At 31.7% G+C, this 13,920-nt stretch overlaps 1 protein-coding gene across 2 annotated transcripts; it reads left to right on the top strand.

Moving 5' to 3' along the window:
* Positions 1-2,988: 2,988 nt before the first annotated feature.
* LOC118037728 (basic helix-loop-helix protein 80) lies at positions 2,989-5,830 on the top strand. 2 transcript variants are annotated; one of them, XM_035043810.2, is made up of 8 exons: positions 2,989-3,623; positions 3,729-3,911; positions 4,166-4,231; positions 4,321-4,389; positions 4,489-4,572; positions 4,694-4,885; positions 5,036-5,154; positions 5,243-5,830. In XM_035043810.2, the coding sequence occupies exons 1-7, from the start codon at positions 3,222-3,224 to the stop codon at positions 5,117-5,119; spliced, it is 1,080 nt and encodes a 359-aa protein (XP_034899701.1). In that variant the 5' UTR covers positions 2,989-3,221; the 3' UTR covers positions 5,120-5,154; positions 5,243-5,830. The 2 variants fall into 2 exon arrangements, with proteins under 2 accessions (XP_034899701.1, XP_034899702.1); XM_035043811.2 differs by having other exon boundaries at positions 2,992-3,623; positions 3,741-3,911.
* Positions 5,831-13,920: the final 8,090 nt, after the last annotated feature.

Below are 13,920 nucleotides of genomic sequence, written 5' to 3'. Positions count from 1 at the left end.
TTCTCCTTTTGAGAAATCAGCGCGAGCTTCTAACATAGAAATCTCTTTTTTTTTTTTGGAAGAATTAACCAAATGCATTGGATATAGCTATTAATTGCAGCCAATATTTTAGTTGGTGCAATGTGCTTCCGTATTTAATTGGAAATCAATATATATATATATATATATTCTTTTAAAAAACCTCGAGTTCAAGCGCTTTTTTTATAACAAAAAATTGCTATTTTTAATTAATTTAGTTTATGGGACCAAATTACAGCTGGTTGATGCGATTATAGTTAAATCTCATCCCAATTTATGAGGTTTATATAATAATTTCTCAGAATTGTTTTTTGAATAGATGAGATTCGAAAGATATATGAATTTCCTTCTATTAATTGCCAATATACAGCATCCTTTTACTCACCCGCGTATGGTTTAGAGAAAAATAAAACTTAATTGAGATGGAATATAATAGGGTGAAATCTAAATGCTTTATTATTATATTAGTCTATGTGTTTTTTAGTTTGGCTTTTTTATTAGGCTTTAAAGTAATGATCCTGAACTTTTTCAAGTTTTTGGTAAAAAATAATTTTATTTAAGTTTTTCTATTTTTCAAAACTAAATCAAAACCAAGTAGAATTGATTTTTTTTCTAAAAGAAATTTTCTAATTGGTATTTTTAGTTTAATATATTGAATCATTTTTTTTAATTAATTTTATGTTGATTTGTTTTTACAAATTTAATTATTCAATTATTTTTCTCATCTATAACGAGCACTATTTACCTCAATTGTTTTGGCATTTGTGCCGCCACTATGGTGACTCGTGATTTCAATATTCTCTTACATAATTTCTATAATTTTTTTTTTTTTAGCTCGATAGATTTGATGCCTAATTAATAGATTTTATTGATTTCAATTTATATTTTTATCCCGTGGAGGAAGGGATACAAATTGCCCCAAAAACGTGACACACGGTCCACTTGCCATTCTCTCTTTTGGGAAACTTTATGGTTAATCACGTCATCTAACATCAAGTGTTTTTTCAAAAGGAGGATTTTGACAATCGGTGAAACGACTAGATTCAATAGATGCCATGATCATGATTTGATTTCAGACGGTTAGAGAGTGTTATAATAATTATTTTTTAAAATACATTAAAATAGTATATTTTAAATAAATTATTTTTATATTAATATCAAAATTATCTAAAAATATAAATAATAAAATATTTTTTAAAAATTATTTTTATATTAATATATCAAAATTATTCAAAAATATATATAATAAAATATTTTTAAAAAAATCATGAAACATGGTTACTCACCCAAACAACCTCTTAAAAAATAAATAGCTATGCATAACCACATTCACTTCTGAATTCCAACTACTGATATGATATCTTTATTACTTACTTAATTACGAAAAATTTAAGGATATTAGTTAGATAGCTAAGAGAGGTTGCTCACATTTTTTTTGCTATAATTGTTTAAATTTGAAGTCGTAAGGTATACAATAAAGTCATTTGAAATATGAATCTTGAAGTTTTAAAAAGATGGAAAGTCATTCGAAATTATGGGCCGAAGCATTCTCTATCTGCCTCGGTTCTCCGTCTGAGGAGACTTATTCTTGTAAGCAAGTCGGCTGAGCCCCGAGTCTTCGACAGTTTTTCGACGATGCTCTCATACAATCTCGAATTCTCAAAATCTGTTCCAATTATTTTTTGACTTTTTATAGCCACTTGGATTCTCTCAATTTCTGTTTATTAATTGATTTTTTTTTAATTTTATGAAAGTGGTAACCAAAGGTTTTTCTTTTCGTGGTATAAAAGTTAGCTTATCATACCTTAATTTGAGAATCTTTTTCTTTTATTTCACAATCAAGTAATTCTACCTTAATTATGCGTTAATCACGTATTCCTTTGCAGTGTAAAATTGTTATTTTTTATTGAAATAAATGAGAGACATGCAATTGGACTGCACAGTTCAAAGACAATATGAAATATAATGTATCTAAGACTTAAAAAATAATTTATGTTTTGGGTAAATGTGATAAAGAAACCATCTTAACTCAATAGCTTAAAATATTATATATGATTTATATTATTCTTTAACATACCCTATTAAGTAAAAGCCCTTTAAACTTGAAACTTGCATAGACTTATATTATCTTGTATTTGATTTTTTATCAAATAAATAGAAATAATGAGATTTAAACTCGTGATTGCTTTGTTATCAATGCTCTAATACCATATTAAAGAATTATTTCAATCCAATAACTTAAATTATTAGATAAAATTTTAAAATATAATTTATATTATTTTTTAATATAAGCTGGAGTAGGCTGGAGGAACTCAAAAAAAAAAAAAAAAAAGCTTGCTAGCATTTATTATTATTTCCTTATAATTTGAGATTTTAATCAAAGAAAAAAAAAAGTAATATTCACAATGCTAAGAATCTCTTTTTTTTGGAATCTATTACAGAAATTTAGTCCAAATAAACTTTCTTTCACAGTAGTAAAACGAGTAGGAGTAATTTCGCGGCATGTCGTGATTCAAATCACGACAGAGTAAATTATTGGGATTCAGAATTGTGAGAAACTGAATACTATTTTTTTAAAAAATTATGCTGTTAATATTTTTAAATTATTATGTTAATCTTTTTTATAAAAAAAATCCAAATAAAAAGGCTGCCAAAGCTACTGTTTAATCACATCATTACATAGCAGAAGCATAGGTACTTAATTTATCTGAAAACTTCTGGATCATCTACGACACCTCCTAAAAGGCAATCTTAAGAGAGGAAAAAAAAGAAGAGGCAAGAATCTAAAACAAATGGGGTGATTGTTCACTTGCAAGAGAAGACAAGACTATTAATTTCATTTTGTCTTTGATGAAAATTCTATTCTTTTTTTTTTTTTCAATTTTATTTATTATTGGTGGAAACTGGAATGGCTCTATTCATTTTTATTTTTAATGGGGTGGGAGGGGGGGGGGATTGATTGGATAAGACTAGTCAAACGAACAGAAACATTGCATGGATTTATGCTCAGTTGTGTGGTTTTCTCTCTCTCATTCCTGATCTTCATATAAGCTCGGGGACCTCTCTCGTTTTTTATCACAGAGAATCACTTTTTCCTTGCTGCCTTCTAGGTTTCATCATCGCAACCTTCTTTAGCTTCTCTCTTCAATCACTTACCTTGAAAACTTGCTAATCTTCATTTCCAAAGACTCTCTCTCTCTCAAATGGCAGCTTTTTCATATCAACATCAACCGGTGTTTCCTGATTCAGCTTTCTTGCCAAGCATAGCCACACCCACTAAGAACATGAACAACAACATGAATGGTTCTTTTGAGGAAGCTGGAAACATGATCAATACCAACGGTTTCTCCCAAATTTACTCTCCTGAAACTTTTCATGAAACACCTAGTCTTGATGTTAGATTTCATCAAAGTAGCCATCCTGATGATCATAGCTATAAGGTGTCTCTTAGTGATAATGAGACTTCTTTGACTAAAAAACAGAGCACAAACTCCTCAACCGTGGTTGATAAGCTTGAAACTGGTGAGCCCGTTACTCAAGAGGTAACTCCCATGGCCAGGAAGAGGAAAAGTGCTAATGGGTTCTTGAATTCTGCTCAATCAAAGGTAGAGCACAATCAACAAAGTTCATTTACAGCAGCACTAGAAGTTCTGTTCTAAGTGTGTGCTTGAGATTCTGTACACACATATGATTCATTACCAACTTAATAGTTTTTGTTACAGGATGCTAGAAAAGTGAAAAGCAAGAGACAAAATAAATGCAGTGGTGACATGAAACAAGAAGAGCAGAAGCCAAAAGTTGAGAAGAAAGTTCATGGAGAGCCTCCAGCAGGCTACATTCATGTAAGAGCAAGGAGGGGCCAAGCAACAGATAGCCACAGCCTTGCTGAGAGGGTACTGATACTATGCTCCACTACAAAGCTCAATACACACACCAATTTCTTTTAGGATTGTAACTTCCCATTTCACCCTCATAAAAAAATAATAATTACAAATTAACTTAACCTGTATTGATCCTCCTCCTCCTCCTCCTCCTCCTCCACCACCACCACCACCACCACATCTTCATGCCCAAATTCCTAAATCCTGCATGGTATTGTCAATTCATGTCTCATTATAAGTAATACTTTTCTGTTAATGGGTTTCAGGTAAGAAGAGAGAGAATTAGTGAGAGAATGAAGATACTACAGCTTCTTGTTCCTGGCTGTGACAAGGTAAAAATGCAGTTCCATGTCTTAATTTTGTCTTTCTAAATAAAGCAAGTATATATCTGACAGCTTCATGTGGCGTGTTCTAATTTTAGATTACTGGGAAGGCCCTTATGCTGGACGAGATTATTAATTATGTTCAGTCCCTGCAAAGTCAAGTGGAGGTATGTAATAACACTTAATTCAAGGATAATTACCCTTTCTGTTCATGTAATAGTAATGCATGAATACTAAATCAATGGTGATTTTGCAATTTGTTACAGTTCCTATCCATGAAGCTTGCCTCTGTTAATCCCCTGCTCTATGATTTTGGAATGGACAGTGATGCATTCATGGTTAGACCAGAGGTAATAAATTAAGGGCTAGAAAAATAATTTATTTTGGTCGGTTATTATTTGGTTCAAGCTTTAACCACAATGTTTATGATCAAAGCTGATGAGGATCTCTGTCACTGACATGAAAATGTAGAGATTAAGTAGCATGTCTCCACCACTGCCATCTCTGCAACACAACAGTCCTATCCAGCCCACAGCTTTTGCCGACACCGCCTCCGCCACCACCGCCACCTTTGCTACAGAAGAAAATAACTATCCTCTTATTGATAATTCTGCTACGCTTTTTCTTCAAGGAATGAAGCCTGGTGACTTCACTACTCATCAGGTATACATTTTTTTTTAAAGCCCATTTTAGGCCCTTCTCCTGTGCAGTAGCTACACTTGAGAGAGATCAGATTAGATATTTACTAAAGAATATACTCATAAGAGGCAAGGAACACCATCTTTCTAACAATGACCAGCACATCATTTTCAGGACCTAATGTGGGATGTGGATGAGCAAAGACAAAAATTTCTTAATCCGTCTGGGCTCACCAACAACTTGTGTTCTTTCCATTAAACTAAATATACCAAGCGCTGCCCTACAAACATCTGGTAAGCCCTCATGTCCTGTCTCATGTAGTATTTATTGTTTTATCCTTGGACTCTTGATCTTGCTAATATCATGGGTCTGTCTTTCCAGCTTGCAAGGAGATGTCAAAGGCAACAAAAAATAACTAGGGGAAATTAAGAAACAGGAAGACATGAAATATTCAAAGCAGAGCTGCTGCATTGATTCTAGCATAAGTTCCCATGGAAGTTCGAAGCTTGTTTCTTCACTTATTAAAAGCTCTGGTTCCAAGTCCAATAGAATGAGAGTGGCATCTTAAAACATGAATAAAGGGCAGCAACATCAATGGATGAAGAGCACAGAGGACATGCAGAACCGACCAAATAAGACCAGATCTTTTTGTAGATCCCTTGTTCCTGTCCATCTTGACCCCTCAATGTCTTGCATGCCAAAATTCCGAAGCTCCCCCTTGTGGTGGTGATGCCCTATAGCTAGCTAGGCTTTTTTTTTTTTTTTTTTTCCTTGTAGAGCATAAAAACAGTAGTTGTAATTCTCCAGTCATTCTGTTATTACAGTTATTTTTACTCTTGCTTCCCTCTTTTTTGGAAAGAGGGAGGGTGGAAGAGATGAGGTAAAACGCTAGATTGAAGAAGTTGTTACTGTAATTGACACAGACTAGCTATGCATTTGTGGTTGGTATCGTTGGCTTTAATTTCTGTACTTGGAATCTTCTCTGTTTTGGCATCTTACGAGTTTGAGCTTTTTGAGGTGAACTCCTCCTTTCCCTGAGCCCCTTGCCCTTTCCCCTTACCCATACCTTTTCTTTTTGAAATGTCAATGTCCGGATAGCTTCCAGTTAATTTAATTAATTTTATAAATTTTAAAATTAATAACCATATAAATCTCTAAAATTCTGACTCGTGATTATTAAAAAATAAATTTAAAACTCAATCAATTAAACTACCCCACAAGGTACCCATACCTTCTTTATTATAACAGTTGTACGTATTTTAATTAATTTTATAAATTTTAAAGTTAACAACCATATAAATTTTTAGTGGTTCTGAAAGAATTCAAACTTGTAATCATTAAAAAAACAAATTCACAACCTGTCCAATTAAACTAACCTGGAGTTACCCATACCCTTCTTTATTGCAACGGTTGTGGACAAGCCACCAAACTATGCTATGGCATTCTATTTCCTTAAAATGCTGTGCATACGCAACTTCTTTGATACTGTTTGTTCTCTCTTACAAGCTACATCTTAGTACATGAGTGGTGTTTCCTGATCACAGTCATGAAAAAGGAAGCAGCCAAAAAAACAAGATTACGAAGAGGAAAAGAGAGATTCTAGACAGATTTATTAATTGAAAATAACCAAAGCATTGATTTCTAGCATAGATGGTGTCCACAAACGGACATGCATTTGTTCTCAGAGGCATTCTGGGTTCATTTCACAACTATTTTGTACTTAAAATTAAATGGCTAAATTCATTGGGCGATGAAACGAATGCATTAATTTTGATTTTAAGACGCTGATTTATTGGCTAAGAAAGGTTGTTTTATCTATTATTTTTCTACGTTTTGATATTAGAATTAATATTAAACTTATTTCAATATATACTTCAGATCAATATGGAAAATATAACCTTAAAATCATCAAAAAAATATTAAATTTAACTTCAATTTCACCTAAGCTAACTCCAAAAATACTATTTCTGTCAAATAAGGAAAAAAAAAAAAAACATACAGTTAAAGAGTTTTAATCCCATTGACACTTGATAATTTTGGAGATGTATACAATTAATGAAAAAGTTTCCCGTGTAGGGCAAGTATGCCACAATAAAGAGACCATAAAACACAAGCATGCCTTCAGCAGAAAAATAATAATTATGAGGATAATAAATGTGAATATCGCCCACCTAGGTTATTGATTTCCTTATTTTAAATATTATTTTTCTTTATCCTTTTAAAGTCAAATAAGGTGCAAATCCTGCCGTAGCCTAATGTTATTCCTTGGTGCACTCAATTACTAATGATGGAAGACAAGAGATTATTTCTAACTTTAATTAACCTCAAATTAATTAAGACTAGTGCTCAAAATAGTAAAGACAGTCTTTGTTTGGCATTATATATAATAGAGATATTGTTTTTTAAAGTGTTTTTTAATTAGAAATGTATTGAAATAATATTTTTATATTTTTTTTAAAATTTATTTTTGACATCAATACATTAAAACAATAAAAAAACACACAAACAATTAACTTAAAAAAAAAAATTTAATTTTTATAAAAAACATTTTCTAATCGTAATAACAAATTGAGCCATGGAATCCAGTTTAAAAACTAACTATAGTTTCATTTATTTTTGTGATTAAAAAGTGTTTTTATGAAAAAAATTACTTATATACATTTTTAGATTGTTTTGATGAGTTATATGAAAAATAAATATTAAAAATTAAAAAAATTATTTTAATATATATATTTTTTTTAAAAATTATTTTCAAAAGTAAATTCTATCTCTGACAAGCTGGCTAAACATCGTTATCCAATATTCAAATAAAATTTTGATTTGATTGTTTTTTGTTTCACTACCAATTGATTATATATAACCTCATTAGCACACACGGGCAATAAAAGGCTAATTGCATCATTAACAAAACAAAAGGCTATTTACGTTGTATGATCAGTTTAATGATTATTGGATTATGAGTCAAATGATTAACCTAAAAAGTAGATCCAGAAAACACAAAAAGCTAGCAGTCAGCATCTAAAGAGGGTGCTCGCTAGCTCCCATTCGTCAACCAGTTAGGCTTAAGTCATTCCGCTGATGGAGAATATACATTTTGACAGCTAAAAAGTTGTTTCCATAACATAATTAACAGAGTCCTATAATTTCTCATGATCGAGGATGCATTTTGACAGCAAATTAGCTGTAGACGCAGACAATCCATGTGGTTTTTGTGTTTTTTATTACAGGCCCTCGTATTGAATCTCCTGCATAACTGGCTCGTATAAATGGATCAAGAAGGCAAATCCCTAAACTTTATCAGAACATAATCTAGTCCAAGTGGGACGTGAGACCTCCACAAGCGTGCACAGACAACAGTCAAGAAGAGGGTACATCCATGTCTCTTAATTACTGGTCATAACAATGGCACATCAGATCAGAGGAAACTATGCAAGGTGTCCTGGTCTCAAGCAATAAAGCAAAAGGAGGAGGCCTAGCAGCTATGAGTGGGATCTTTGGACGGCAAGAATGGAGAGTTCTGCTTTTTAAATGGCTAATATATAGGGGATATCAGACGTCTAATGGAGATTGTTACAAAGATACAATATCATATTCCTTTTGAAAATGATCTTTCAAATTATTTCTGAACTACCTTTCCTAGCTTCCTAGTGTGGCATGGAATCAATAAAGTAATAACAAGTACAAATGGTGTTCAAGAGGTCTTGAAGGGAGGAATCATCAAGTTCGGAATTAGTTAATGGGAGAACTATTAGTTTATGAACAGACATGTTGGTAATTATACTCTCAATACGTCAATATTAATTTTACTATTGGGCTCACAAACAAAAATATTTCATCAAGATTCTTATCGGTGATTTCTAGTCTGTCAGTAATAAATTTACCGATGAATTTATTGAGAGAGAAAGCTCGAAAAAAAAAAAAAAACCCGCTTCATTTTGTTGGTAGTTTTATTGGGAAATTTGGCATATAACTGATAGAAAAACTATATTTAATTTCGTTGATGATTAAACAGTGATGGTGGAATTTGCAATAATTCTTTTTCAACTCTCTAGAATATATTGACAAACTTCATCCGTCTATATGACTGTTAATAATTATTTAAAAAAATCTATTAAACATAAATAGAAAATAATTAAAATAAATCAACACTTAATAATAATATTCAGGAACTAAGTTGCTTGGAAAAAAGAAAAAGAAAATCAACTCAAATAAGTTTACAACTAATAAATAAATCAACTAAAAACATTTTTATATAACCTAGAAAACCTATTCTAGAACCCATAATCTAGCAACAAATAAATTCATTTAATTGAAATTGAACAACAAAATTAACTAATAATAATTAAAATCAATCCTATACATTTAATTGAAAAAAATAATCCAACTAAAATTCAACAAAATTTTTTTCCTATAAAAAAAAATTCCAGCACAATATTTTTATCAATAATATTTACCAACGAATAATTTACAGCTTTACATCCATTAGCAACAATTGAAGATGTCTTGGTCTCAAGATTGAACTTCCGGTGGCAAAGAGAGCTCAGAGGCACAAAACTACAATCCTACATCTTCTGTCATTTGTTTGTGTATGAGTCTTCTTATTTTGTATGATCGGAGAGGTAGAAATGCCATATCATGCATAGTTTAAAGACATAGTCATCTCTGGAAATGCCTGGTTCTTCTTCTTCATATCCCTTTTATCTTCTCTGATCTCCCTACAGCTTCTTTTCTTCGTTTTCTTTTTACCCTAAACACATCATGTTAACATGAAAGTGCCATAAAAGTTAAGGGACGGTACACCTTTACATATACGATAATGATAGCTCAAATGTCGAACAATTATTTGATCGCAAATCGAAGGAAAAATGGCCCGCCAAACTCAATCTTGCTCAACATTTGCGCCATCAGGGGATTGGAGGGGGGCTTTCTTTCAATTTCCTGTCTCTTCTAACACAGTGTTGAAATCAAAGCTGCCCAAGATTGCCAACTGGATGTTAGCATGCAAATTAGCCTATGAGGCAACAGCTCGTGTAGTTCACCAACTGATCAATTTCTTCTTCGGGGTCCCTTGTGCCTCTCTCTCTTTTTTTTTTTTTTTTTTTTTTTTTTTTTTTCTATTTTTACTAGCTTCTGGGTCCCCGAGTTGATTGGTATTGAGACGCCTAGATACTCATCATTAAATTAATTTATTTATTTCTGTCACTTCAATATTTGGAATTTTGAGCATTTGACAAGAACTAATTTCCACAATATTTAAGAAAACATCAAAAAACCTCTTCTGAGATCTATTATACATACCCAGATTATCCTTCATTTCTTTTCAGCAAAAACAATGTTCATATCAAGAAAATTTAAAATTAGAGAAAGAATGTTAAAAAGGAACTCCAAACAAAATGGAATGAAATCAATTTACTACAAAAGGTCATGCATGCCCCATTATTTTATATATTTTTTTACTTTTTTTAATAGTAATTAAGTGTATATCCTGGATATATATGCGGGTTACTGTAATCTACCCTTTAAAATTAATAGTTATTTTTTACATAACTGTAAGATACAAAATTTATCTGAGGATATATGTATCACATAACTGTAAGACGAACACTTTATTTTTTTCTCCCGTTGATCTATCTTTTCCAGAAAAAGCAAGTGTCCAAAGATCTCCATTGCTTTCATGAGAAAGCAACGTCGGCAAGCTTCACACCTGTCGTGGCTTAGCTCCATAACCAGACCCAATTCCGATCCAAGCTATAGCATCCAATTCCTCGGAGGCCTCTGTGATCTGTCGCGGTTTGCCACGCCTGTCCATGCCTGGATACTTCTCTTCACTTTCACGATGATACTATAGACATGTCATGACCCATCAGGCTCTCAAATGGGACATGATGATTATTATCGTTGCAAACCAGAGTACGTTTCCATGGCCATGCCAAGCCCTTTTCAGTTTTCTTCACCCCTACAAGATCCTTCCATGGCCTGTCAACATCACATGCCATGTGTTTCAGATTAGCAAAAGCATGACATTAGAGCATTGTTGTCTATGTACATGACATTAAAGCCTTAATTATTACACGTCCATGTTGACTGGCCGACATCCAAGTATGGTCACCCCTCTCGTCTCAACATTAATTATACATGTTTTTTTTTTAATTGAGATTATTTTTTTAAAATGATTTTGAAGATATGTATTTGCTAGTGATCTGATGTATTAGAAAGATATATGTTATTTTAAAATGAAGAAATATTAGAATGCACAGAAAACTATCCGTAAATGGACAGAAAGTTATCCAAAAATAGATAAAAAGTCTGTGTTTTTTTTTTTAGGATAGGACCAGGCTCGCCTAGTTGTCCGCCCGCTATCTTTTTTAACACGGCCCATAGGACACTTTGCAATGCATCTTCACGCGATGCACACATAATTTGTGACGTGGATTTTTTTATATGAAAAATAATTATAAGATATTTTTTATTTAGAAATATATTAAAATAATATTTTTTTATTTTTAAAAATTATTTTTGATATTAATTAAGATGATATAAAAATAAAAAAAAATATATATTTTAAAATAAAAAAATTCAATATTTTCTTACAAACTCCTTAATTTACAAGAGAACACCTACCTTTCTCGTCAATAATTATCATCCATCTACCTATCTCACCACTAATGGAAAGTACAACTCTTAAATGTCCAATGCAATTTCTACGCTCACATTTTAGAGCTACATGTGCAGAAGATGTATTTCTTCTCCATAGGTAAACCACATGGTCACATGTGCTAGGGCTATAAATTCCTCAGGCCATCCACAGAAAGGAGAAGGAGACGTCACGCAAGATCACGCACAACACCACACACACTCTTCCACCCTATCATTAATTATATCAACTTCGGAGTGGAAATGTTCGGATATAATTCGAAGTTTTTTCTGACTTCATAAATATCAAATGTGAATATTGCGTTCATGGCGCCTTCTCTCAATTAGTATATGAATTTTAATTCATTTTTTCAATCTTTTTAAAAAACTACCGTTCAACTGCATAGGTTAATTTTCTATTAAAGTAATATATTTTCTATATTAAATACAATATTATTTTTCATGGGGCCTACACTAAGCGTAAAATCACACTAGAAAACTTTGAGGGGTACTTTAACTGATTAGGTTTTGGATTTGCTCCTCAATTGTTATGAGTTCGAGTTTTCTCAGAGCCACTAGAAACTTACATAGTCGTTAATTTCAGGACCTGTAAGATTAGTCAAGATACACATAAGCTAAATCAAACATCCACGTTAATTAAAAAAAAATCATACAAGGAGGAATTCATATTATATAGGAAAACATTTAAAGAACAAATGTTAATTAAATGAGTCCATGAACATGAAAATTAAATAATCAAATTGAAACCACATAAAACTGAATAATTCATACAAGCTAGCATAATTTGAAGTGTTTTAATATTAGCAAAGTTAAATTAATTTCCCCAATAGGCATCGCAAACCAAAAATACCGTGGTCTCTTCAAGAAAAGAGTAGTTGAAACTTGAAAGATCCTAACGTAGCAGGGATTATAAACAAACACAATAATTGTATCAACTTCAATTTTTTCAGAGCAGCTAGTAAAAACTAGCTGAATTCGGAGATTAAGGCACTGTTAAAGTATTTAAAAAAAAAACTAAATTTTTTTATTTTAAATTAATTTTTTTTTGTGTTTTCAGATTATTTTAATGTAATAATTTTTAAAAAATAAAAAAAATAATTTTGATGTATTTTCAAATGAAAAACACTTTGAAAAACAGTTTACACTCCCAAAATACGCTCTAAAACCTAGATGCCTTAGTTAAATAAACATGGAGGTAATAAATATATAGCTATATCTAATTAATTAAAATTAAGATATTTGATCTCGTAATATGAATCATCCACATAAACTCCGTTTTTTATAATAGATTTTTTTTTATTTAATTAAATGATCATCAATGAAAATGAATTGAATAAAATAACAAATCTTGGTTATAAAACAATTCAATATTAAATGGTGAAATTAAAATAAAAAAAATATAATGTTAAATTATAAAATAAAAAAATATCAATTTAAAAAATTTATCAAAAATAAATTCAATAAAAAATAACAAATAAAAAAACAAAGATAGCCCACGTCATTTTTAGTTTTTTAAAAGAAGAAATTATATTGTACTTGAATATGATTTTTTTTTTATTTATTCCAGTCTCTCAAAGATCAGAATATTATTCTATTTCTAAAAATAAACAAATAATACATGTTGAAACGGACAAGTATATTTTACGTGACAATTCCATGGTCTCATAATTGTATTAAAATGACGTCCTTCAAAATTGAAAGAAAAACATGTGAGAAGGCATTTGCGGCTGCAGCAGGAGAGATGAGGCATGGTGATTGAAGGAGCTTGGATTAACTTCTAGGACTGACCATAGAGATGAGGTTGCGTCCCTTGTTTTGCTTTCCTGTTCTTCCATCATCTCTGGTTTTGTATTCATCGTCTCTGTCACCATTTCAAATAGTTTCCTAAACCATAGCCAAGTACATATAGATGACTTTCAGGACCACTGGAAATTTGACATGAAGCAGTACTGACCACTGTCTTTGTTAACCTGAAAAAAAATTGAGGTTTTTCTTTTATAATGAATTCGAAAATACGATAGAAATCCCATTTCATATCTAGACGAGCACTTTAGCCTGTGATTCGTTGAGAGGAAGTTAAAAAGTTAATAATTGAAAATATGTTTCTTGATATACAGTATCTTCTTGACTGGAATCTGAATTGCAACCCAAGGATCAGAACCCCTCCAAAATCTCATCGGAAACTCCATTGTTCCTCCTCTTCTTTAGCATCGACAAAGCCATTTCAGATACCACAGGCCACCCTCTCTGGATAGATCCCGAGAGAAAAGATTGGAAACAAGCCAGCCTGCAAGATTAGTAAAAATCTTCTCTGATACGAGGTAGCAGCAAGCGATCCCAAACCTAATTACTTGCATGGTGACAGTCACGTAGAACATGAAAATGAGTCTCCGCGCTAGAAACAT

The sequence above is a fragment of the Populus alba genome, chromosome 15 (genome assembly GCF_005239225.2).
Source record: "Populus alba chromosome 15, ASM523922v2, whole genome shotgun sequence".
NCBI classification, from domain to species: Eukaryota; Viridiplantae; Streptophyta; class Magnoliopsida; order Malpighiales; family Salicaceae; genus Populus; species Populus alba.
The sequence above is the reverse complement of the archived record's forward strand: the minus strand, read 5'-3'. Positions and strand labels throughout refer to the sequence as shown.

Coding starts and splice junctions, on each gene's coding strand:
- LOC118037728 (XM_035043810.2), top strand. CDS start 3,222: ATGGCAGCTTTTTCATATCAACATCAACCGGTGTTTCCTGATTCAGCT. Junction 3,912..4,165: donor GCCACAGCCTTGCTGAGAGG/GTACTGATACTA, acceptor AATGGGTTTCAG/GTAAGAAGAGAGAGAATTAG. Junction 4,232..4,320: donor TTGTTCCTGGCTGTGACAAG/GTAAAAATGCAG, acceptor TTCTAATTTTAG/ATTACTGGGAAGGCCCTTAT.